The sequence below is a fragment of the Lingula anatina genome, chromosome 7, assembly GCF_051362555.1.
Source record: "Lingula anatina isolate TDL-2025a chromosome 7, LinAna3.0, whole genome shotgun sequence".
NCBI lineage: Eukaryota > Metazoa > Brachiopoda > Lingulata > Lingulida > Lingulidae > Lingula > Lingula anatina.
Genome location: NC_141773.1, coordinates 6,373,306 through 6,399,174, shown reverse-complemented (window position 1 = coordinate 6,399,174; position 25,869 = coordinate 6,373,306). Strand labels below are relative to the sequence as shown.

Here is a 25,869-nt window from a genome sequence, read left to right as displayed (position 1 = left end):
AAAAAGTTTGCAAGTTTTTTTTTCTCAAGTTTATGAGTATAAATTACTTATTAATCTTCAAAGCATTTGGAGAGATTTCTCTTCATATTTCAAGTCCAATTCTGTAATGAATGATCATAAATGTATGAAAAAAAAAAAAAAAAAAAAAAAAAAACAAGAAGCTGACACAAATAAAAGGTACTTCCTGAAAAAAGAGCAAAGAGAGATTTCATTACATTATTAAAGTCCATTTAATTAAAAAATAAAATAAAATAAAATAAAATAAAATAAAATAAAATAAAATAATAACCAATCAAGTTACTTACCCAGACCTGAAACACCAGTTCCCCTCCCCCCACTGTAAACTGGGACTGGAAAAGAATTGAAAACTTTTCCTCTGTGACAGCCTGAAAAAACAGAAAAAAGGACCTCAAAGTTATCAAGCTTCACCCTTTATGTTGCAGCTCTGATAAACCCAATGTATAATATCACTTACTGGGGTTTATCTATAAGCAACCAGATTAAAACTAATTATTTCATTTTACAACTTGCTACCGCTACTGTAGTCTTGTTCACAGCCCCTATCAACTTTTGTTTTCATAACATACCTAAAACTGTAACATATACATATGTTGCAGTCAAATCTATATTGTATTAATATATATATATATATATATATATATATATATATATATATGTTATATTCCTTATATCAAACTGTCACACACTTACCTCTGTCCCTTTCCTGTCGGCTCTTTTGATTCTTTTCAGTTGCTGAAATTTATAAAACACTCCACTTATATTATTATCACAGAAAATACCTTACACATAATAGATACACTTGTATTGTATTATATATTGCTTTATGCTTTAGACATACAGGGGTAAAACCCAATTCCTCCTCCAGAAGCGGACAATGTGACCTCAAGGTCATCCAGACAGTAGAAATTTTGTTCTTTCTCATGTTCCCCTGTGGTAAAGCTCACCATATTCCTGAGGGTTACTGACACTGTGGTATAACTCAACATGTTCTTGAAGGTTACGGACAGGTTGCCTTTAAAACTCACCATATTCCTGAAGGTTACGGACAGGTTGCCTGTAGACTGGTGGTATTCCATGGTCCCCTGGTTGTTCAGAATCTCGCCGCTGCTTTCATTCTTCAAATTTTTATCATTTTTCAGGAGACTTCTGGCTTGAGACTCACTACAAGAAATGACAATGAAAATGATGATGGACAAGTTCAGATGTCTTTTACTGGTCTATTGAAACCCATGAATCAGTATACGCAATACTTTTAAGTTTTTATCGGCATTATGGATCATATAATTTTACATATCAAATCATACAAAGTGAATTTTGTCGTTTAATGCACTACAGATTGCTGTTTAAGACAACATCAGCTTACTCAGAGTCACCCATAACACATTACATAAACAAGGCAGCAAAGCTGTCAAATGTACAGACAAAATAACAGAAAAAAGGGTGCGAAAGAGGTCATTTTGCCAATTTTGATGCAATAATAAACAAGCCCATGGAACTTCAAAGTCACACCTTGAAAATGCCAATATGTGAAAACGTTTAACTGGCAGTAAGAATTACCAAACAGACTGCATTGACTACTGAAGCTGTATTTTAGTCCCATGTTTCTTTCCTGTAAGTTTGAGAACAGTAACTGACATGGTTTTTCTTAAATGGTCATCATGGGAGCAGTGCCCAAAATAGTTTTTTTTTTTTTAAATTTTGATGCAATATTACAGTGCTGTCTTTGTTACACAATACACAATAAGAAGTTTACCATCATTTTTAAGTAATCAACTAATAATGTTGTAAAGATGCAGGAAATGTCAACCAAACACTTTTACATGTCTTATTAGTTAAATAATGAGACTGTTAACATGCCTAAGAATTGAATCTGAGAAAATGTGAAACAAGACAGCACTGTTCTGACATGGGTTTATTTCCATTTTTAACACTTTTTTTAACATAAAACAAAATAAACAGTTTACTGCAATTTTTATATGATCAACTAAGAAAATTGATGAGATGGGAAAAATATCAATAGAATAGTGTTAAATGTCCAATTTCCTCCATTCTGAGATTCTGAACATAGTGAATGATTGAATCTGACAAACTGCAATGATATGAGTTTATTTCCATTTTTGACACTTTATTACACAATACACGATAACAAGTTTACCATCATTTTTACATAATCAACTTACAATGTTGTAAAGATGCAGGAAATGTCAAACAAACACTTTTATGTATCTTATTAGTAAAACAATAACACTGTTAACATGCCTAAGAATTGAATCTGAGGAAATGTATAAACAGCATAACTTCTAAAATAATGGCCCGATTTTCGAACTCAGCCTGCGTTTTAGTAAGATAGACCACTCCTGTGAGTTTAATGACAATTGGCCTATCTGTTTTTATGTACAGACACAGATGTGTCTGTACATATTGCCATCACCTGCGTCTGTCGTCGCCGTCGCCGTCGTCGCTGTCGCCGTCGTCGCCATGCACTTTCCTTGTAAACACGATAAGTGGAAGACAGTTTTACTTTTTGGCTTTATATTTACAGAGCTGATGAATATTCATAAAATACAGGTCAAGTTCGAAAATCAGCATGATTGGGCCATTATTGTAGAAGTTATGCTGTTTTTTCACTTTTCAGCATATATGCAACACTGTAAACACATTTCAACAAAAACCGATAGGCCTGTTGTCATGAAACTCACAGGAAAAATTGATCTTACTAAAACGCAGGTCAAGTTCGAAAATCGGCATGATCGGGCCACTATTTTAGTAGTTATGCTTTTTTTTTCACTTTTCAGCATATATGCAACACTGTAAACATAATATAAGAAAAACAGATAGGCCAATTGTCATTAAACTCACAGGAGTGGTCATTCCTGCTAAAATGCAGGTTAAGTTAAAAAATCAGCATAATCGGGCCATTATTTTAGAAGTTATGCTGTTTTTTACATTTCCTTAGATTCAATTCTTAGGCATGTTAACAGTTTCATTATTTAATTAATAAGATATGTAAAAGTGTTTTTTTGACATTTCCTGCATCTTTACAACATTGTTAGTTGATTTTGCAAAAATGATGTTAAACTTGTTATTGTATATTGTGTAATAAAGTTTCAAAAATGGAAATAAACTCATATCATTGCAGTTTGTCAGACTGAATCATTCACTATGTTCAGAATCTCAGAATGGAAGAAATTGGACATTTAACACTGCTCTATTGATATTTTTCCCATCTCATCAATTTTCTTAGTTGGTCATATAAAAATGGCAGTAAACTGTTAATTTTGTTTTATGTTAAAAATTGTTAAAAATGGAAATAAACCCATTTCAGAACAGTGCTGTCTTGTTTACATTTTGGCATTTTCAAGTTGTGACTTTGAAGTTCCATGGGCCTGAAGACCTTTGCTAGTCACATTTTCTGAATATCCATGATACTAATATTTTATTATTAAAAATTGATGGTTATTATGCTGTTAAAAATTATGTAATATTGCATCAAAATTTGAAAAAAACCTAATTTGGGCACTGCTCCCATTGTGACCATTTAAGAAAAACCATGTCAATTACTGTTCTCAAACAGTAAAGTAAATATATATATAAATGTGTCTGTACATATTGCCATCACCTGCGTCTGTTGTCGCCGTCGCTGGCGCCTTGCACTTTCATTGTAAACACGAGTGGAAGGCAGTTTTACTTTTGGGCTTTATATTTATAGAGCTGATGAATTTTCATAAAATGCAGGTCAAGTTCGAAAATCAGGATGATCGGGCCATTATTGTAGAAGTTATGCTTTTTTTTCACTTTTCAACATATATGCAACACTGTAAACACATTTCAAGGAAAACCGATAGGCCTTTTGTCATGAAACTCTCAGGAGTAATCGATCTTACTAAAACGCAGGTCAAGTTCGAAAATTGACATGCAGCCTGAGTTGGAAACGCAGTCTAATTGGCTTCTTTTTTTGGAAGTTATACATTTTCAAAGTGCGAACTTGAACTCCCATGGGCCTGAAGCCTTATGCTTGTTACACATTTAACTTACGTAGGTATTACCTGTTGAGCATAATTAAAATTTGATGTTGAATTTGCAGTTTAACATAATGTACTTTTGCATCAGAATTGACAGTAGCCTTTTTTGTTATTTCCTGCTTTTTGTCTGTACATTTGACAGCTTTGCTGCCTTGTTCTTATATTGTGTTTACAGTGTTGCATATATGCTGAAAAATGAAAAAACAGCATAACTACTAAAATAGTGGCCCCATCATGCCGATTTTCAAACTTGACCTGCGTTTTACTAGGATCGATTACTCCTGTGAGTTTCATGACAACAGGCCTATCGGTTTTCCTTGAAATGTGTTTACAGTGTTGCATTTATGCTGAAAAGTGAGAAAACAGCATAACTTCAACAATAATGGCCCGATCATGCTGATTTTCGAACTTGACCTGCGTTTTATGAATATTCATCAGCTCTGTAAATATAAAGCCAAAAAGTAAAACTGCCTTCCACTTATCGTGTTTACAAGGAAAGTGCACGGCGCCGGCGACGGCGACGACAGACGCAGGTGATGGCAATATGTACAGACACATCTGTGTCTGTACATAAAAAATCACATGGGGCATTTTAATTTTTGCTCAGTACATTTTCTCTGAGCTGAAATGTGAGCTAGTGCCTGTCCTACCTGATAATAGTGGCCTTCACAGTGGGAGGGTTCATATGGACGTTCAACTTGCCCCCAACTAGCAATCTCACTGTGGAAGTAAAGCGGGATTCTTTTTTCAAAACTTGTGGGGGTTGCTTTTCAATTATGAAAGTACTGGAATTGAAAAAGTTTTTGTTATTAGATAAGAGTTTTCAGGATAAAACTATAGATATCAAATAAATAGCTTTTTCATAGAGAAATCACTGAATGATAAAATTAACATTTTTAATTTTCTTATTTTCGCATAAAAATTTTTGGCTGCAAACTATCAAAAAGTGCCAATGTATTCTCCATTATGCATACTACAAGATAAAAGTAATGTACTCAAATAATTTGAAAATAAGATTTATGAAGTTTTGTGTGTGTGTGTGGGGGGGGGGGGGGGGAGGAGGAGTCAAAATTTCATGCTGGGAGTCGAAACTTCATCATGAAATTTTGACTGAGGAGTCAGATTTCATAATAAAAATCTGACTGGGGAGTCGCCTTTTAGGGGGAGTCACATTTCATGGTACACCGGGAAACAAATCAAAACAAGGAGCGCTAATTAAAAATTTTCACAAAAAAATGTTTTTCTACATCAGAACACCTGGTGAACCCCCTGTATTCTTACTAGTGAGGACAGAGGCCCAGTGATTGTGTTGTTCAGTGCCAGGAAACAGAAATCAAAGCAACTAGTACTAGTGCTAATTAAAATTATTCACGGGAAGGTTGTTATTTCCACAAAAAAGGTGTTTGTCTGTATCAGGACACCTGGTGAACCCCCTGTATTGATTACCTTGTTACTAGTGAGGACAAAAACCCTGTGATTGTGTTATTCAGTGCCAGGAAACAGAGATCAAAACAAGGAGTTCTAATTAAAATAATTCACGGGAGGGGTGTTATTGCCACAAAAAAAGTGTTTTTCTATATGAGGGCAATTGGTGAACCCCCTGTATTGAATACCTTGTTACTACTGAGGACAGAATCCCAGTGATTTTGTTGTTCAGTGCTGGGAAACAGAAATCAAAGCAAGGAGAACTAGTGCTAATTAAAATTATCCACGGGAGGGGTGTTATTTCCATAAAAAAAGGGGTTTTTCTATATCAGGACACCTGGTGAACCCCCTGTATTGATTACCTTGTTACTAGTGAGGACAGAAACCCAGCGATTGTGTTGTTCAGTGCCAGGAAACAGAAATCAAAACAAGGAGTGCTAATTAAAATTATTCACAGGAGGGGTGTTATTTCCCCAAAAAAGGTGTTTGCCTATAAAACTGCGCCTGTTGAACCCCCTGTATTGATTACCTCGTTACTAATGAGGACAGAAGCCCAGTAATTGTGTTGTTCAGTGCCGGGAGGAGATCAATACTCGACGGGGGAACGTCTATCGGAAGCTGCGCCCGGAGGAGCTCCACTTTTTTGATCTGTTGTCTGTTGTACCAAATCAGCTCAGCCAAAGCCTCACACCTTGAATGAAACATTGTAACAAAGCTCAAACTAACCTGAAATGATATATTGCCACAGAAATTATGCAAACATAAAAAGAAACTTTGTGACACAACAAGAAAAAAACACATGAAATAATACTGCTTATGACATAACTTGTGAAAACACACAAATCGATACCTTGTGGCATGTAAAATGATACATCATGACATAATCTGAAAACACATGAAATGATACCATGGAACTTGAGCTCATGTAAAAAAAATAAACATTGTAGCATAACTAAACCACTGACATGGATGACAGAAGAAAGTGCTGATACTGTACAGGAAAACCATAATGAAATTTTGGCTCTTTCATGATTACACGTGACTCTATCAAACTACCAACTACAAACTCCTTACCATGACTGAAGGCTGTCCAGGTTGCCCTCAAAAGAAGCACCATTTCCAGCAAGCTGCTGTCTCCTTTTCCACTCAATCAGTTCATGATCCAATACCTGCTGTTGTGTATTCTGAAGATGTTTGAATGTGTCGTGATGTTTGTCTGCAAGAGCCTGGAAATATCAAAACAATGTATTGATTTCAGATGTATATATATATTATATGGTTTATGGTGTTGTCAATACAGGGGAAATAAATAGAGGCATTGTTATGTTTGCCTGCTAAGCAAGCATAATAAAATAATATAAAATTTCATAAATGGATATGCATAAACAGAGATTTATTGCAGACACAAAAGTATCATGTAAAAGAAAATGGAGACCATTGACGTAAAACTCTCTTGCAGCTTTTCTGAAACCGCTCTTCTGACCTAAAACCAAGTGGAAAAGTTATCCTTATCTGACATCAAATCTGTTTTTTCTTTGTGTCTAAGGGTGTATTCCCAGAGATTTAGATCGATCCAGGGATTAAGATTTAGATTGACCTAACTCCCTGGGGGTTCACGCTAAATTGCAGTCAGCCGAGCGCGCACCATACACAGCTTTCAGTAGGCAGGACAGACGCTTAAGCCAGCTAAGCTGACAGTAATCTAGTGAGACTTCCCACAGGGATAGATCGATCTAAAATCTGTGGAAATGGGATCTAAATCAAATGCAAAAATATCATTAACACTGCAAATCCACAGGTGAGAAGTGTGTATAATCACAAGTTTACAGTAGTCAGTTAAATGCATAAGTGTTAATCCGAATGACAAGCGTCATCCATCATTTTGGAGTCCATCGATTATTTTAGACCTGTCTTACTAGCCCATCGATTACTTAAGACCTGTCTCACCAGTCGTAACTGCAGGAGTTCCTGTGCCTTCCTGCTGAGTTCACACTCAATCCCTTCCTTCTGTCTCTTGAGCCGCATCTCGTGTTCCGTTTTATTAGGCGTGTTGGGTTGACTGACCACCTGTTGTAGTTGGGCTGAAGTGATTGATAAATCGTTCATTTTACTTTCCTCAAGACATATTCGGGTAAACTAGCTAACTTTAAATCCGTTTTTAAGGACACGTCAGTTAATTTTAATCAGACCAGCATCATTAATGTTCAAATCTGCTTATAAATATTTTTCATCTCCATGTAAATGACACGACGCCTTTAATTACATCAATTCATGTATAAATTGATAAAAATGAGTGCTAATGAACAACGGCAAGTAAGAACACCCTCTTTCAATGGCCACATAATTTACTTCCTGGGCAATTATTAAAGGAAGCAGGAGCTCATTCAAAGATTTCTACTGAAACATTAAAAAACATGGCATTCTAAGAGAAGGGTTGGTGTCATCAAAAGATTAAAAAAAAAAAAAAGAAAAAAAAACAATTCATTTGAGCTGGAAGTGACAAATGAAATATCAAACAGAGAGAACTTTCTGTGTATGAGAGAGAGAGAGAGAGAGAGAGAGAGAGAGAGAGAGAGAGAGAGAAATGTTGCACTCACAGTTAATTTTCACACTGTCTTGATACTGGATAATGAAGGACTCCTGCTTGTGTTGCAGCTGCTTCAATTCATTATCTGTCTCCTGTGAAATCAATATTCACATATTACATTCCCATACATGCACAGTACTTACTTTGGGCTTTTTATGTTGGGGTGCATTAAGTTAATGCATGTCTGGAGTCATTAATATATAAGTGCATTTGTGCTCAAAAATCTGAATATCATTTATGAGGCCGTCAAGAGCACAAACCTCCATCCTTGCAAGAGCCCAAACCTTAGTCAAGGCAAAACTTAAAATATAAATTAAATAAACAATTTTTCAAAAGGATCCTCAGATTCATCTGAAGTAGCAATTACATGTACTTCTTTCCCTCCTGAATAACTGTCTATCCTGAAAGATAGAGATGGTAAGTTTTATGCCAATTAAAAAACACCTGTGCTTTGCTTTCCAAATGAGCCTGGACTTTTGGGAAAAAATTCTGAAAAATTAACTACTATTGGACAGGGATCGGGGGGAGGGGGGGCACCTTTAATTAAAAATCACTGAATCACTGGAATTCTCCGAAAAAAAGGTCTACAATACTTTGTCAATTCATATTATATGTACCTGTGTTCTTTTTTGCAAGAATTCCAGCTGCTGTGATGTGATTCTGTGCTTGTCTTGCTGTCCTTGTAGGTCCCCAAGCCCTGATGCCGCCTGGTGACAAATACAGACAGACTGAGTTATGATAATCACCACCAAAACAACATCCTTAACAAATAAACAAAATTATAACAAAAGCTCTAAAAGACTGATGTATTCTGCAAACACCGATTGACCAAAATGTCAGACAGTCTTCTGGTAAATACTGCCATCTAAAATTGCACACTAAAAAGAATCCTTCTACAGCAAAAAAATACAATAAAATAATAATCTAATTCATTAAGATACAATTATTTAAGAGGATAAGAAGAACTAAGAAAAATTCAACAGAAGTTTGAAAGTAAATATTCCAGTTACTGAAAACAATTGCAAATTGCATGAAAAAATAATTTTGAAACATTTGTTTTTTCTCAAAAGGTCATTTTAGACCAGTAGCAGAGGCATCATGTTCTGTAGTTCTTACATTCTCGGCCTGTGCCACCATCTTCATCTCTGTATTAATACAATTCTTTACCACACGGACAAGATTCAGAGGACTGTTGCCATACATTTCCTGAAAGAATCCAAAGACATTAAGTTTAAGATCACCGAGATTCAAAATAACAAGTTTATAAACTATTTACCTTAAAGGTACATACGAACCGAGCATCGGTGGAGCGTGGATTCCCAGTAACACATGTAAACCACTTCTACTAGATTCTTATATGACTCAAATAAATTCGAGATGCCAAGGGATAAACTGAATAGATCACTCGATCAGCCATAAAAGACCTTTAGACTGATCCTTTCTTTAAATTTTTGGTTGTAAACTTAACCTACTTTCGTGACCTACTTTCCTGCCCCACTGACATACAGCTTAGAATGCCAGCAGAAAAATCCGTTCAAACATCATTTTCGGGTAAAATTAAACAATGCCTTTTGGTAATTCTCTTAGTTATACTACTTGGAACTATATGCTGGCATTTGGTCGGTTTTTGTGACAAAAAATTGACTTGTATGCATCTTTAATACGTGAGATTTCACTTTTTTTGGCAAATATTTTCATCAGATGGTGCCAAAATGGATTTCATGTTTTGGTTGATTAGGCTGTATCAAATTACTGACAAATTTATAAGTTTATATTATGAACTGTTCTTTTTCTATTCATATATTCATATTTCTTTTTTCTCAACACTAATGAAAAACTGGCAGCAGAACAAATACACAATAAAACACAATACATTTGGTAAAAAAAAAAATAGACAGCCTAAAAGCTGTTTTGGTTTTGAATTCCCCGAAAAATGCATTCAATTGATTTCATACAATGAGCTAAACATAGACATCAATCCATATGTTTTTTTTCCCAAAAACAATTCGACCAATCTGATACAATTACATGTATATCTACATACTGCTACAGTATTGTAATAAATCACATTTGACATCCTCTTCCACAAAAAGCATTTTTATTGTCAAATAGACATTAAACTACAACAAATGGCTGTTGTAATTGCAGATGAGAAAACCATTCAAATTTCACCCTAATGGAGAGGATGGATTTCACTCTCGGGAATTAATTGGAGGAATATTCCTAGGATGAATGATCAGGATTTTTTGGCACATCTTCCCTGTCAGCAATTTTATAGAAATGTGCAAGACAATCAACCCATTTTTAGGCAAAATTCCAGTTGAACCAAACACAAGTTCCCATCAATATTTCGTTTCTCACTGTATTAAAGGTACACTCCATGAGATTTACCCGCCAAAATGGATTTGCCAGAGAAAATAAGCAATTTTCTTGTACTCACAAATCATTTAACTATCCTTTTCTGCACTTGGATTTGGCCTTTAATAAATCTGATAAAGGTTGATTTAAGCTTAAAGTGACTGGCCGGTGTAACAGCCACCATTTTCCAGCAACCAAGTTCAACAGCAGGCATGCTCCCGAAAAAAATATTAAAGGGGTTAAATCATTTTTAACCTGTATGCAAGGTTTTATAAGAAGCCATGGATGGCAAAAATAAGCATTTTGGCGATTTTCAAACCAATGGAGTGTACCTTTAATAAATACTAAAGAAAGTTTTCAACATTTACCCGGAACTGTGCAGCCGTTTCCTGTAGCCTCATCTTCACCAAGAACATGTCCTCGCTGCTCATCTCCGTCGCTTTCTCTTCAATCTGACGGATGAGATGCTCTAATATGGTTTGGGCTGCAGGCTCGTGTTGTATGTTGTCCTCATCGAATTCATTCCTGTAATATATAGTAGTAATTACTACATCTTTATATATATATATATATATATATATATATATATATTTATCATCATTATCAATTTATCATTGTTTTGAAGATTTTAAAACAGTTTAAAGTAAAAAGATATGTTTAAGTTGAAAGGAGAGAGACTATTTTTGCTATTCTGATATTTATTTTCAACAAATGAATTCCTTAAAACAGTTGGCTGAAAAAATACTGCTGTGATATGTCAAACACAATGTATGTCATTACAGTAAACAAAGGGGAAAAAAGAAAGTGTTCTAGTACATATGCAGAGAGAGAGAGAGAGAGAGAGAGAGAGAGAGAGAGAGAGAGAGAGAGGTCATAATATATAATATCAACCCATTCTAAAAAAAATATAATGAAGTAGACGAAAAACTCCTCTGAAAAAAAAATGGGTTCACCTAAAAGTACCAAAAAAATAAATAAATAATAATAATAATAACAAAAAAAAAAAATGATGAAGATTCAGAATGCCAGCAAATAAAGCTTTTAAGTTACTTAAATATGTTAGGCTTGCAAAATCGCGTGACATTTCTTGTACCCAGTTTGAACATTTTTCCTGCTCTGATAGACAATATATTAACCCATACTTCAAAAGTGAAATCTAAGCCATCATTTTCTATTATACCTAAAGATTGACTCTATTATCAGGGCTGTCACTGTCTTCTTTAACAAATTACTTAAGCACTGTCTCATCCAAAAAAGAATTCTTTGGAATCTTATTGATTTTTTCTCCTGTTCATATATAGAAATCACCAAGCAGACGTTCGGCGCAGCATGACCTGAACTTATCCTGCTTTTCCATTGCATTGATGCCTACTTGTTGAAAAAAAAAATTCTACAGTGGTTTCACTGGAAATTACCAAGAAAAATTACGCAATCTTCATTTCATCGAGATGAGAGTTTCACGTGAAGATACATCCTTCTAAAAAATGCATTATCAGCAGGTGCTCCATGAGCAAACTGATTATTTCAGTGTACTGTAAAGCAATAAGGCTGTTATCTGCAACTTGAAGATCTCGGCAAAATATTTGCATTAGGTTAAACTGCATTTGGTTTGGGAGCTTATACTGTAAGATACCTGTGCTTCAGCATCCATGCAACTTGTAAACTAATTGTAAAATGTAGACAAAAATGTAATAAAAAAATAATAAATTAAAGCAACAATAGCACCACTACCAGCAACAGTAGTATGTGCAGAGCTGTAAATGTATGACACAAATACCAAACAAAAGTATACAAGAACTCTGGGCCCCGTAACTCGAAAGCATCTCGCATTGCAATAAAGCGCAAGCGTCTCGATTCCATAACTTGCCCCATGTAATACATTGCAGCCTCTAAGTGATATTGCTATTCACATTACTCGATGCTTTAGAGTTACGAAGCTCAGGACAAAATGAGCAAGTTAGTAGTTTATTTATCCATTTATATTATTTGTATAACTCACAGCTGACTAAGCCTCTAATTCCCTTTTCAATATCTGATTTTTAATGAACTATTCAGTGAGGACCAGATTGACGTAGTTGTAATTTCATATGTAGCAACCTGCTAATAAGCTGCACTTTTTAATGCTCAATAAGTATCATATCAAAAATTCAGTGATTTCACATTTACTAGTATTCCAATCTTTTTCCAGGCCTTCTAAAATTCAGGAAATATACAGTGAGAAATACTGTTATAATTTGGTATAGTTTAAAGGTTTTTTTTTCCACTTTCACCTCTCCCCCCCTTACAGGTTTAACCCACCTCATGTTGCCTCTATCTCTAAGAATCTCCTTACAAAAAAAAAAAAAAAAAAAAAAAAAAAAAAATCTAGTCAGGTCTGGTCTGGTATCAAACTAACAAAATGATTCCTCTAAAAATTCTTTAATAAATATATCTATTCATAAATCTTAGCCTTAAAAGGGGTTTTAAATCTCATACAAGTACACATACAAACAGACAGAAAGACAGACAGCGCTCTTCAGAATTTTTTTTCTGACCAGTGGCACATCTCTACTGAGAGATTTTGCCACCCCTCCTACAATATAACTCCTCTAACTTTATCTAATAATGTCTTTCTTCACTTTGTGATGGAATCAAGAGTTCTCCCACGTGAAAATCTAATTTGAAATAGACAATTAGTTTGCTACGGCAATTCTTCTTACATGGAGTGATGCAAGAGGACACCAGTAACATTTAAAAGCAAAAAAAGGCTTCAAATGTACAAAACCCCTGGATTCAATCACAATACTGTGTCTCCTTAAGTGAGATGAATTATGTGCCTACTCAGGTAAATACAATTTGTGATTGGTTTGCAATGCCAAGGATATTGCTAGCTCCCTGGAAAATAATGGAGTTGCCTTGATTTCCTTGGCTCTATTCCCATTGATTTTAGATCGATCTATCCCCGCGGGGAGTCTCACTAGATTACTTTCAGATAATCCGACTTAAATGTCCGTCCCGCCTACTACAAGCTGTAAGGAGGTAATTAACTTTCGTGTCCGCCCGACTGACAGCTATTTAGCGTGAACCCCCAGGGAGTTAGGTCGATCTAAAGTAGGTCGATCTAATCTATGGAAATGGGGTGCTTGAGTGAGTTGACTAGGAGCTCTATCCAAAGTGAAGTTCAGGTGTACTGTAATAGTCGGAAATCGTGTGTGAGTGTGTTTATGCATGCAAGCTCGTGTGCTTCTGATTGTAGTGAACGCGTGTATGCACATCTTTCCTGACTGTGCTTGTTTACATGCATACTAGTATGTATTTATGAGAATGCACACGTGTACATGTGCATGTATAGTACTTATATTGAGTGCATCAACAGGCCCGTAGCCAGCAATTTCAAAAGGGGGGTTCTTTTTCTGAAAAAGTGGACCTTTTCCCATAAAAACGTCATGTACTTAGATCAAATTTTACCCAGAGTGGACCTTTTCCCAGCAAAAGGGGTGGTTCTTTCGAACCCCCCCCCCCCTGGCTACGGGCCTGATCAATGACTGTTATGTACTGTAATGCTCAGGATGGTGTATATATATATACTAGTATATATGCAAGTGCCCATGTGTGTGCAAGTGCTTCTTACAAAGTCATAAAAATGCTTTGACATATCTGCTTCTATCCTAATAAACAGACAGGAGCCCATAAATGTTTTTTATCGCTGGAGTAAACTTCTAGATATTTTCGAAGAATAAATGAATAGGAAACCACCTCAAAGAGAGCATCAGATCCTTATAATTCTTTATCAGTCTACATAATCAATGTCAAGTCTTTTCATCGTAATCTCTTCACTTGGTTGTCTTCGTCTGATGCTTAATGTATTAGCAAAGAACTAGACAGGTAATCCATTTACTGGCAAGAGGATGACTGCATATACATATACAAGTACGCAACATGTCAATTCTTTACAACTGCATATATACACATAAGAAATCTGGACATAGAGGTGCTTTGACATTATTACAAAATAACAAAATTTCACACCTTTTTTTTTTTGGTAAATAAATATGTAACTGCTTGCTAGAGAAAAATCATGACTTCAAGCTAAAAATAACAACAATCTCAACAACGGTATCTACTATCAAGTCCCATCTTAAAAGAATGAAAATATTACAAGGTTGCCTGGAAAATTGTCCCTGGGACGTCCTACTATCTACATACAAATCACATTACCTTATGCTATCCAAATCAATGAAATAAAATCTGAACTACATTTTTTTCCATGAAACACCTGTCTAGACAGTTGTAAATGGATATCATTATGATAGTAGCAGAAGCTCAGGTTGTCTAGTACTGTTACAAAAAATCATACAAGATTCATTCCTATCTAGCAGTCCTAAGTCCATTCAGTGCATAAAATACTGGGCGCTGTTAGACTATATATAAATAAATATAAATGAAAATATCCTTCAGGGACGGATTGAGGCCATCTTTTGGGTTTTCCGAAAGATAGTCAGATTTTCAGGTTAACATTGACAGGTATCTAGTTTTTTCTGTCGAAAGACTATCAACATTGGAGAATGGATCAACAAAGATAATTTGGAAGACTGTCAGAAAATATTTCTGGATCTGCCTGTTCTTGATGAATTAATCTTTTTAAAATCCTCTAAATTAAAAATTTCCCTTTTCACTAGGGTGTACGCTACTTAAAACTAATATCTTTTAACCTGTTATTAATTTAGACTGTAAAAAATTGACATTCAGAAAATCAAAAATAAATGGTAAAATGGTGAAAAAAATATTTATACAAACCAAGGCTGGGACTCGATCCACTGAGCAAAGTAATGGCGGACTTCCATTGGAAAATGAACTCCGTAGACACAGTTCACCTGTCGAAATGCATCCCCTCCCAGCTGCTGCGCCTTCGCCCACAGCGCCATCTTAATTTTATTATTTGAGTACTTGTCTACAAATGTTCCGATTCTATAAGGCAGGTTTTACTGAAAATAAAAAAACACTAATTAATACAAATAAAAAAGATTTAAAATTTAAAAAAAAACTCCAGCCACAACTGTCTGAAATTATTTCAAATATAAAATTGCATACTTTACAATCAAAATGTCTGGAAATAGTTCTACCCATAACACATTTTTTCTGAAAAGATGAAAAAATATAACATGCAGCTCTGAAGGGGTGAACCAAGAAGCAATATCACACATTCTGACATTTAACAAGCTCAACTGTCAAAATATTCAATGTTATGATGTCTGACCATCAGCCCCTTTTCATACTTTGTACGAGACTACTGAATTTACTCAACATTTTATTTTAAAATGTGACTGTTCCAAATAAAATAAAATAAAATAAAATAAAATAAAATAAAATAAAATAAAATAAAATAAAATGAAATAAAATAAAAATAATAATAAAGGCAATTTACTCCATTCTCCTCGCTTACCAGAGACTCATTTCTTGTACGGCTCAACTTTCCTTTCCCTTTCTTTTTCACCTTTGTACCAAATTCACCCCTCTATAACATATAGATCTATAATACATAACACTCCTTCCCTTACTAAATCTGACAAAAACTGTCAATTTCATTAGCAACGTGATAACCTCCCCTCATGTAACCAATCAAGTCATTGACGAACCCACTCAAATAAGGTAAATCAAACAGATCTGACTTCCGTCGCGGTTTCTCAGAATTGATTACCTTAGAGATCATTCAGCACAGAGGACGTACAGATCTGTGGATCAAATACAGCGACACATTAAAAAGGTTGCCACTTAATTCCCGATTAGACACTGAATCGATTCCCCTAAGGGATTACGCAAGAAGCATACCTGTGGGATTGGCCATATTTGATTGTTGTTCTGTTAGTCGGACTGTCCACTGTTCTGAATGTGTTCGTAATATTTGCTGATAAGTTGATAAATTTAAAACACATTAAATGCTTAATAAACGACTCACACAGTGACACTTGCGAAAAAAAATATATTTAGAAAAATTTAAATACTAAATTCTCATTGACAGCTCCTTATAAATAAACAATGACTTCAGTAGAATTATCTTCAAGAAAACAGCTACATCAGTAAGTCCGAGTTGCTATATTCGACTTTCACAGAAAGTGATACTCTGACATTTATATAATTGGCCTGAACAAACAACCTATTGGATCATTTACCTCTGATGGTACGCTTTCACATGGCAAATACTTCAAGTAATAATTTTGAAAACAATTCAATACCTTAACTTGAAACATTCACCTGTTCCAGTGCAGCAGGTATGCAGTCATATACAGTTCTACTAATAAGCACATCACGACCCCATGACTTTAGGCAGAAGTTCATTAAACATTTCACCTAGCAACCAAAAGAATCTACAAAAATCAAAACTGTCCAGAAGCCAATTTCCGAGCTACGAAGACATCCCACTGTATCCTAGACCATCCAGTCAGTCACTGGTAAATCAAGCAGAAGGCTCACACCTAAAACAACCTGGGGCGGAAAAGGTCTTTTTTTTTGCAAAATGTTAGAAAAATATAATTAAATCTACTGCCTACAGCCTTCTCGTCTCTGGGGAGGTTCACGATAAATATTGGCGCCTAGCACTAACTCCACGACAACCTGGATACAATCAGATTAACAGACTAATACACCTTCTTGTTTCGCACTCGTATGATCACCACTTTTTTCTATATTTCACAAAATGCCAGAAAGGGGCATGTTAGTATGGTCACCTGATCGCATCAGTGAGAGTCCCTGTAGTTTTAGTACACATGAAGTACATGTACTAGTAAGTGGACAAGATTCACTGAGAACAGCCTCTATGCTATTTGGGCATGTGATGACTTGCTTTAAACATGAATCGTATTGGTTGTGTTATCAAAGTCCAATTATTGCCTAGTGATGCTTGAATTAGGTCTTACCCCAATGAGCCTCTATCTCAACTTTATATCTTAAAGCATTTTGTTAAGTGAAGTATTTACGGGCCTGGGCCAACTACCAGTAAGCTGCTTTCACAATTTGTCTTTCTACGTACTTTACGTACTTACTCATCTCACTGAAAATATGGCAGGCTTTGAGCAAAGTGTCAGTGAGTGAAAAATGAAATTAGCTAACATATTGGTTATTATGTGTGATCCCCTTACGAGTGCACATCAGCTGGCAAGAAAGCTACATGTTTCAACCTCATAAAACAGAATGGCAAAAATGGAATGCTAATATACGTATTACACTCCATGTGAAGAGGTTTTCATCACTGCAATATTTGTACAAACTATTGATTTTGACTACAAACAGTTGAGAGCCAATTTAATTTTTTCCACAAAATGCTCATGGACATTGTACTTATAATTGAATTAAGTTAAGCACATTGCTTGGAACTGGAGATATCATAAGGCATTTTGCTAAAAGGTTATGCATGTCAAATCTTTATATAGTTTACTTTCAATTTTCCTGGAATTTTCAACTTTTTCTCTTGATCATCTGGGCATAAACTATATCCGAAACCATTCACAAAATTAGAATCTACCAGATTTTGCAATCTATCTAAGCTTATAATGGAGGAAAAAGACTGCATAATTTCAATTGTGGCAATAAGAATTACAAATGACGGAGGGCTCGTAAAATGTTATTTTTTCAAGGTAATACAAATTATATTCAATGAAATAATGAATCATAAAAGTTCCATATATTCTCAAGATTCGAAACAATGCACCTTCCAATTTTAAAGAAAATGAAAATGAAGCAGTATCTTCATCAAACACAATTCAATTCAAATATAGTACATATATATATAAAATAAGTTAAAACAATAAATACCAAGAGACGTAGCTTTTAACAAAAATTAAACGTCATACACTGTCTTGGACAGAAAGTTCTGATCATTATAATAACTGTTAGCCACATTAATTCCGGTGAGTTCATATGTCTCTCTCTTACGGTAACCATTGCTAAATTTACTACTGTGACATTTAACGGAACAGAAGGCAAACTTCAATACCAGTCCCAAAAGTTCTCGGAAAAGTATCTCTTTAATTGTGTGCTGGCAAAACTCGGTGAACACACAACTATGTAGGCTTATTACACGCTAGCTTATTGATTGATTATGATATAAAAGTTCCTTGTAAGATGAGGTCTTTTTTATCTATGTTCTGCACAGAAAGCATTGTGGTCTACTTTCCTTAGCACACTACAGATTCAAGATATATCAATATAGAAATATCCTATACAGGATTTGCCTGCCAAATCTTATTTCCTTTGATTAAAAAAAAAAGTTTTCTCCTCCTAAAAAATCACTGCTTGACCTCTCCCTGCACTTGGATTGGATGGTTTACACCATTTGTAATTAAATAACTTTGTTTTAAACCAATCCTGATTCATTTTGACTGCCATGGTCTTCCTGACATTTCAAAAGGAAATATCTGCATCAAGTGCTATTATTTGAAGGGTTTTATTGGTTTTAATAATAATTACATTCTTTATGAATTGGGAATGGTAAGGAGCTTTCCAAGGTATATCTAGGCAAAATTTTTGACTTTGGGATGTTTTCAAATGTACATAATATATATATACCTTAAAGATATTAATGTGTATACTAGAACGCAATGAATATCCTGTGTTAATTTTTAACTCGATAGAAAATCTTTGGAGAGGCAGGCCTACACACAATGTGTGTCATTTCATATATGCTGTAAACTGTTTATTTTCCTCATAATAACATTATGTTACCATTTTATTAGCACGTATTAAAGCCATATCGACTTGACCAACTTATACATTATAAAAATGTTTTTGTTACCTTGATTGTATATATATCAAGTATATTCTGGTTTATAAAAATACTTTGCACTTTCTGCTCATGTTGGAATAAAAGATCTATCTGTAGTCCTTACCAAGTAGTCACAAAAATCTCTGCATAGCTATAGTTCATACAACCCCCTAACCCACATATTGAGGTGGAAATTGGTTGATACGCGACATCAGCAGAGCCTTGTAATGACCTTGAAAGTTTCAGGGAAAGCAAGACCCTTTTATCTTAATTCTGCATAAGATATCTTAATGACATATAATGTGAAATACTTTTTGACAACTAAGTGCTTGACAACATTGGGATTGACAATTTATTACTTATACTTCAACCTGAGGACCTACACGAGCTTATTATAGAGATTTCTTTCACAATTTTTTTTTTTTTTTAGTAAAATAGCGGTTACTCATGTGATCAGTGCAATGGTTGAAAGTTTAAATATTATGTCTCCCAGTAAAATGGTCTCTTCACAATTTTTATCCAACTGATTTTTTAACGCCTTTTTAATTTTTGTACTACCAAACCAATGATTACATACTGACAATGCAAAGTGCACTTTCACTTTCACTTTCTACAAACTTAGGCTTACCTGAGAATTCTCAACTTAGCACCACAGCAAGGACAAAGAAGTCACAAATATTTTCTTCTCCATTCAGTAGTACTAACAGTAATGCTTGTGAACAGGCATGTGAAATATGTGTCCTGTTCTCTCTCCGATCACAGCTATTTAAATACTGAGTCGTAACAATCCTCAGGCAAGTTCCCACAATCCTCAGAAATCCAGGGAAGCTGGCTCAGCTGGCTCCGCAACACGCAGACATTTTTCTGGTTGAAATCTTTTCTCTTAGCGTGACAAGTTATTTTGGTCATGCCCATGGCAACAGATTGTGTAATAAATCCGTGGACTTTTGTCAGTCAAATAAGACAGGCATGTTATAGTAAGTCATGTAAACCACTGTTATCTTACATAATCTTTTAAATGCCTACACTGAATTTTTTTTTAATATAGCATAACCTTATACTGACTTAGTTTGAATGTTTGTTTTTTTTTAATCTTAACATAATTCTATGTATAGAGTAACATTTATTATCCCTCAGACAAAAATGACTTCACAAAACAGAGCAAAAAAAAAAAAGACATATATCATCATAAATAAAACAAAATTCACAGAAAAACTAGACAGCAAAGCTGGCAAATATACAGACACATACAGGAAACAAAACAGCACAGCTGTCAAATGTTCAGACATTACGAAGAAAAAAGTGCCAAAAACAATCTTTTGGCCAATTTGGATGACTGTTACATAACGCTTTAAAACAGCATAATCATTCTTGCTCTCGTACATTGTGTACTACGGGTTACATGGACATTGAAAAACTAGTAAGTGATTCAGTACCATGGGGTTTAGAAGCCAATTGCAATGGTTAAGTTTTCTTGAGTGTATATCAGTTTTCAGGTTTGTAAGTTTACAAGTTTGCCAATGCGTGGAAATGGAAATTTCACCCCCCCCCCCCCAAAAAAAAAATATAAATAAATAATAATAATAATAATTACCATAAATGTAAACTGATGATGCCAATTTTCACTTGCCTCTTTACCAAACAAAGCCACTCAGAACATTTAGAGTAACACAAAAATATGATTTGGAAGTTATGGGGTGAACGTCACAAAACTGTGCAAAAAAAAAAAAAAAAAGAGCAGAATAATTACCCTAAATGTAAACTGTTTATGCTGATTTTCAAAAGCAACATGCCTCTTTACCAAACAAAGCCACCAAGTCAATTTAAAGTAAAAATAAAAAGTAAAACAAAAAATAAGGTTTGGCAGAGACCAATGCCTTGCGTTGGGAGAGCCACAATGACGATGCCAACAACGGCAACGACATGGACAGACAGACCCATAGGAATATATACAGACACTGTATATAAATAAGAAACTATAACGTTGACCTAGGAGTTGATCGAGGAGCGAGATAATGATAACTGTGTTTCACCGTCGTCTTAGTTAATATCATATGTGAAAAACTGTAAACATAGTAGCTTAATGATGAATAACTGATAAGTATCTTGGGCCCTGAAAAGACGAGATAATTATCACATTTTTTTCAGTATAGAAACAAAAAACAGACTGCGAGTAGATATTATACCCATATAATGTGCAGCCTGCATGATGAATTATTAGGTACTAGTATATAGATTAATATGGGGTCTTAAGAAACTGCCCCACACATCTTACAATCTAGATCTATGATAGCATTAAAAAGGTCAGTTTTATCAGGATGGTCATAAAACTGTTACATACACGGTTTCAACTATATTCAATTTTAGAACCATCTTCACAGTATGAAACATTCTGAACCTACTGCAAGTAAAGATGTCTTTAATGAAATATCTGGTAGATTTTAGTCAAATTAAAAATTTAAGATAAATCAAGAACAAATCTGGCATAAAAGGTAAGATTTCTCACATTTTCTTAAGTCAAAGGAGATGATTTTCCTCATAAAGAAATTGTCTACAATTTACTACACAAAGTGACTCTAGATACTAAATTTTTTTTTTTAACTTGAACTTTTGCCCACATTCTTTGGATGAAACCCCTCAACTGAGCATCAAAACATCAAAACCAAGATTATCATATACTGAAGGGTTTCTTTGTGGCTTCTTCAGTAGTACAATTTTGAAAAGTTGCGTACATGGGCAGGGGCTGTCTTCAGGGTCTTCTGGAAGACGGTCAGATTTTCAAGCTTATATTAATGGCCATGGGTATCTAATTTTTTCTGTTGGGGGACATTCAAAAATGGAGGATGAATCAACAAAGATAATTTGGAAGACTGTCAGAAAATACCTCTGGATCTACGGCTGATGGGATATATCATATAAAAATATGCTTAGCTGCCACCTGACAAATTATAGAAAAATTGAAATGTGTCAATAATGATAAATGTGGATATTGGTTGTAGTAATGGAGATGAAAAGTCTCTGATAAAAAAAGTTACTCCTTTAAGTCCATCAGAACATCTCCAATAGTTTGCTCAATTGCGATTTTCTTGGTCATCCCCCCACCCCCATCGAATACACACAAATGAAATATTTAATTAATTATTTTATTTATTCAAACTTTTATTCAATTTATTCCATGCACCATTTTTTTTCTTTTTGTACAAGCAAAAACACTATGTAAGTCTAATCAAGACTTAGTTCTAGGAAATTCCAGGGGTCTCTTTGATGACTTTTTTTTTGCAAGATCCTTACTCACTCAGATGACATAAAATACATTCCTCCGGGTTTTTTCTCCATGCGATGAGGTGACAGGTCCGTTTTATTTTTAACTCCAGTATTGCCTGACATGAAGGGTAATATGCTGAGTAAATGATTTTTTCTTGCCTGAGGAAGTTCTAGCGAGCCCTTCAGTTTCTATTTGCTGTATTCCAAGAAATGTCATTTTACAGATATCATTAGGCAAGAAACCACATGAGGTGACTGTGGCCTGCTCAGGGCAACCTTACCCAACCAGAGGCAGCATGCAACAGGAACATTAGTAAGTGTGCTCCTTGGCAATGGCCTTTCTGTGAGACTGGTAAATTATTTTTTTTAATTGCAAATGTAGCTTTGTAGGGCTGTGCATGTTATAATACTTAGTGTGTGTGCGTATGTGTGTGTGTGTTTATTGACTTACGACACGTGACAAGTCACGTGATTGTCAGTCTTATCAGTCGTTTTGGATTAATGGCTTGAGGGAGACTGCAGAAAATTATGCAGGCAGGCAGCCTTGTTTTATTTTTCCATTATCACTTTAAGTACAGGTCTGAAAGAGGTCCTCTGTCACCCCCTTCTCTCTCTTTCTCCCTATCCTCTCCCCCTCTCGCTCTCTTCCTCCTTCCTGCCTCTTTTCTTCTCCCCAAGTTCAGAAATTACCACATACATCGCCCTCAGATATAATATTTATAGTGGAAACCATATTTTCCCTCCAGGATATATAATGCTAGCTAAAAATAATTCCCCAGACTATGATTAAGTGATGTCTGGTGAATTGGTTACAATAATTAGTTGGCAGAATAAAGATATGTATTAGTATGCCGATATGTGCATCCACATGGCCTGTAGTACTACAAGGCCCTTTTTTCCTGGTACTAGAGCACCTAGATTCCTTTCAGGAAATACAAACTACTCCACATAATAGTACATGTCAGCCTGCTTCTTTAACTCTCTGTTTCTTGACCTGCTTTTTAGCTATCTGTCTGTCTGTTTGTCTGTCCGCATGTCTGTCTGTCTGTCTGCATGCCTTATCTCTGTATGTCTGTCTGCCTGCCTACCTTTTTTGCTACCTATCTTGTCTGTCTGCCTTTTAGCCCGTTTATTTGCCTGCTATGTTGGTATCTATCTGTCTGTCTGGCTGGCTGGCTCTGTTCACAAAAATGACACGGAGAAAGTCCACTCTGCCTTATGAGAGAGACTATAAAATACTTACTATGTATACAATAGTAAATATAGGTCTCTAACGTAGTACATATATACCCATAAACAGTGCGCGCCTGCCATTCCCTGCTGGTTCTGCATAACATTAACACAAATACTGTATGAAAGCCAAGCTGCACCATGTGAGGCTGAGCAGAAAACTAATAGCCTATTGCTATGCTGTAACATTTGGAGCCACTGACAAATAAATCAGTCTCCATTCTGTCAGCAGCCATATTTTTATCCTTTTTAATCTCTGCATTCAAACACTAGTACTAGTAGTTGGGAATCCCATAGGCCAAGAGATGCTGCCCACATTTCTCTACAGCTATACCTCAGTTCACTCTAGATAATGAGCTCATGTCAAATGGAAAAGGTAATTTACTCTGACTTTTAAATAAATAGTATCATTTGATAACTGACCTGGGAAATTCACTGTATAAGTTCGTGAGTGATACGACATTTTTTTCTATAGAGCCCAAAACTGACCGTCACATTCTTTAAAAGAACTCTTTAATACTGATAGTAGTAGAATGCTGAAATGATAGATTTTAACAGTAGACAAAGTGAGTTGGGAGTTAAAATTCTCTAAATGTCTTCTTTTCTCCATCTTAATTTCATATTTCTACTCTGCCTGTTTTTTTTTTTTTTAATAAAAACATAAATAAATGGAGAGAGTTTTCTGTCAAAAGGCAAAAGAAGTCTCGCCATGCTTCAGTCTAACTAATTAATTGGAAAATTCAATTAAATGTTGGCCTGAGTCTTAGTTTCAGTCAACACTACCTCAAAACACATCCAAATGCACTCTTCTTGTATTCACACCAGTTTTTGTTAGATTTTTTTCTTAAATCAAAAATAATACTTTGAAGGAAACTTTAGGTGAAATAATTAATAAAAGATCTAATATGTAATATTTTGCAAAAAATTGCTCTTCTAGCTGAGACTGCAATACTATTTATATTACTGATAGTCGCTTGCTGAGAGCCCGAGGGTCAAATTAACCATACGTACTGTCAAACTTTGCAGAACATAAGTGACAGGTTTGAATATATTTTACATCAAATTATGTTAAAATCCACATGCAACAATGTGGAATGAAATCACTCCAAATGTTTCTGTATCTCAACACACTTAGATTAATTATTGTACAGAAAATATGTGATATCATTATTCTTAATTTCCGTTAGAAAATGCAAGATGATAATTGCATCTTCCGTCCTTTAGGATATTAATGACAATCAAATGCTCTATTAAATCTAATGCAAATCTAAGAAAAATACTTTTCAGTCACTCGTGTACTTAAATATACAGCTGTTATCATATGGGAATATACTCGCAAGTTGACAATACCATAGGTACGTTAGATTTCTAGGAAAACTAAGGGAAGTATACACAATCCTTAATTTTGGTTAAACACTGGCCGATTTCAAAAGCAATAAAATGCTATTTTACCTAACTGAAAATTGACGTCCTCATATATCCCAAAGTCTTTTAACACATTGCTGAAAATTGTCATTTTAAGATCAAATAAGTATTACACCCCATTCTCATAGATTAGATCGACCTACATTGGATCGACCTAACTCCCTGGGGGTTCACGCTAAATAGCTGTCAGCCGGGCGGACACGAAAGTTAATTACCCCTTAAAGCTTGTAGTAGGCAGGGACGGACACTTAAGGGGGATTATCTGACAGTAATCTAGTGAGACTCCCCGCGGTGATAGATCGATCTAAAAGTTGTGAGAACAGAGCCTTAGTCTGTGTCATTTGGCTCTATCTGAAGGCAATTACACACCTAAAGAGACAAAGGGTTAGTAAAAAATAGCTTTAATTTTAATTAACCCCATTTTTACCCTCTGATGGCCCAAAGGGCTTAGAGCCCACAAGATTTTTCACACAGACTGAAGTACTAGTATGCAATCTAAAAATATAATTATTCTTATCAACTGTAATGTCTTTACATCATTTATTGTATGTACACTATAATAGCCAAAGTAAACTTTTATCATATTTTAATATGGAGAGTAAGTCAAGTAACTTAAGTTATTAAATATTGTATCATAATAAAAATACATTACCATTACACCTCTGAGAAACAAATCTAAAATAAAGCACTTAACCTGAAATGTCTAATGAAACGTTTGCATCCTGAGATCATGACATTTACTCAAGATAATATATATATATTGATTCCCTTACTTATTAGCTTTTAATTCAAATCCTGCT

At 34.9% G+C, this 25,869-nt stretch overlaps 1 protein-coding gene across 4 annotated transcripts in view; it reads right to left on the bottom strand.

Annotated features, from left to right (window-relative positions):
• The window catches only part of LOC106175814 (signal transducer and activator of transcription 5B), a 38,248-nt gene that overhangs the window by 6,744 nt on the left and 5,635 nt on the right, over positions 1–25,869 (bottom strand). For 2 of the 4 annotated variants that reach the window (XM_087016946.1, XM_087016949.1), the window contains exons 2-13: positions 15,190–15,377; positions 10,782–10,938; positions 9,172–9,261; positions 8,673–8,762; positions 8,066–8,147; positions 7,416–7,549; positions 6,543–6,694; positions 5,998–6,159; positions 4,694–4,828; positions 1,047–1,182; positions 712–753; positions 306–386 (exon numbers count right to left, since the gene is read on the bottom strand). In XM_087016946.1, the coding sequence (XP_086873072.1) occupies positions 306–386; positions 712–753; positions 1,047–1,182; positions 4,694–4,828; positions 5,998–6,159; positions 6,543–6,694; positions 7,416–7,549; positions 8,066–8,147; positions 8,673–8,762; positions 9,172–9,261; positions 10,782–10,938; positions 15,190–15,317 (1,389 nt within the window). In that variant the 5' untranslated portion in view covers positions 15,318–15,377. Of the gene's footprint in view, positions 1–305; positions 387–711; positions 754–1,046; positions 1,183–4,693; positions 4,829–5,997; positions 6,160–6,542; positions 6,695–7,415; positions 7,550–8,065; positions 8,148–8,672; positions 8,763–9,171; positions 9,262–10,781; positions 10,939–15,189; positions 15,378–19,778; positions 20,023–23,502; positions 23,676–25,869 lie in introns of those variants that run through there. The other 2 variants (XM_087016948.1, XM_087016947.1) reach the window with 2 other exon arrangements.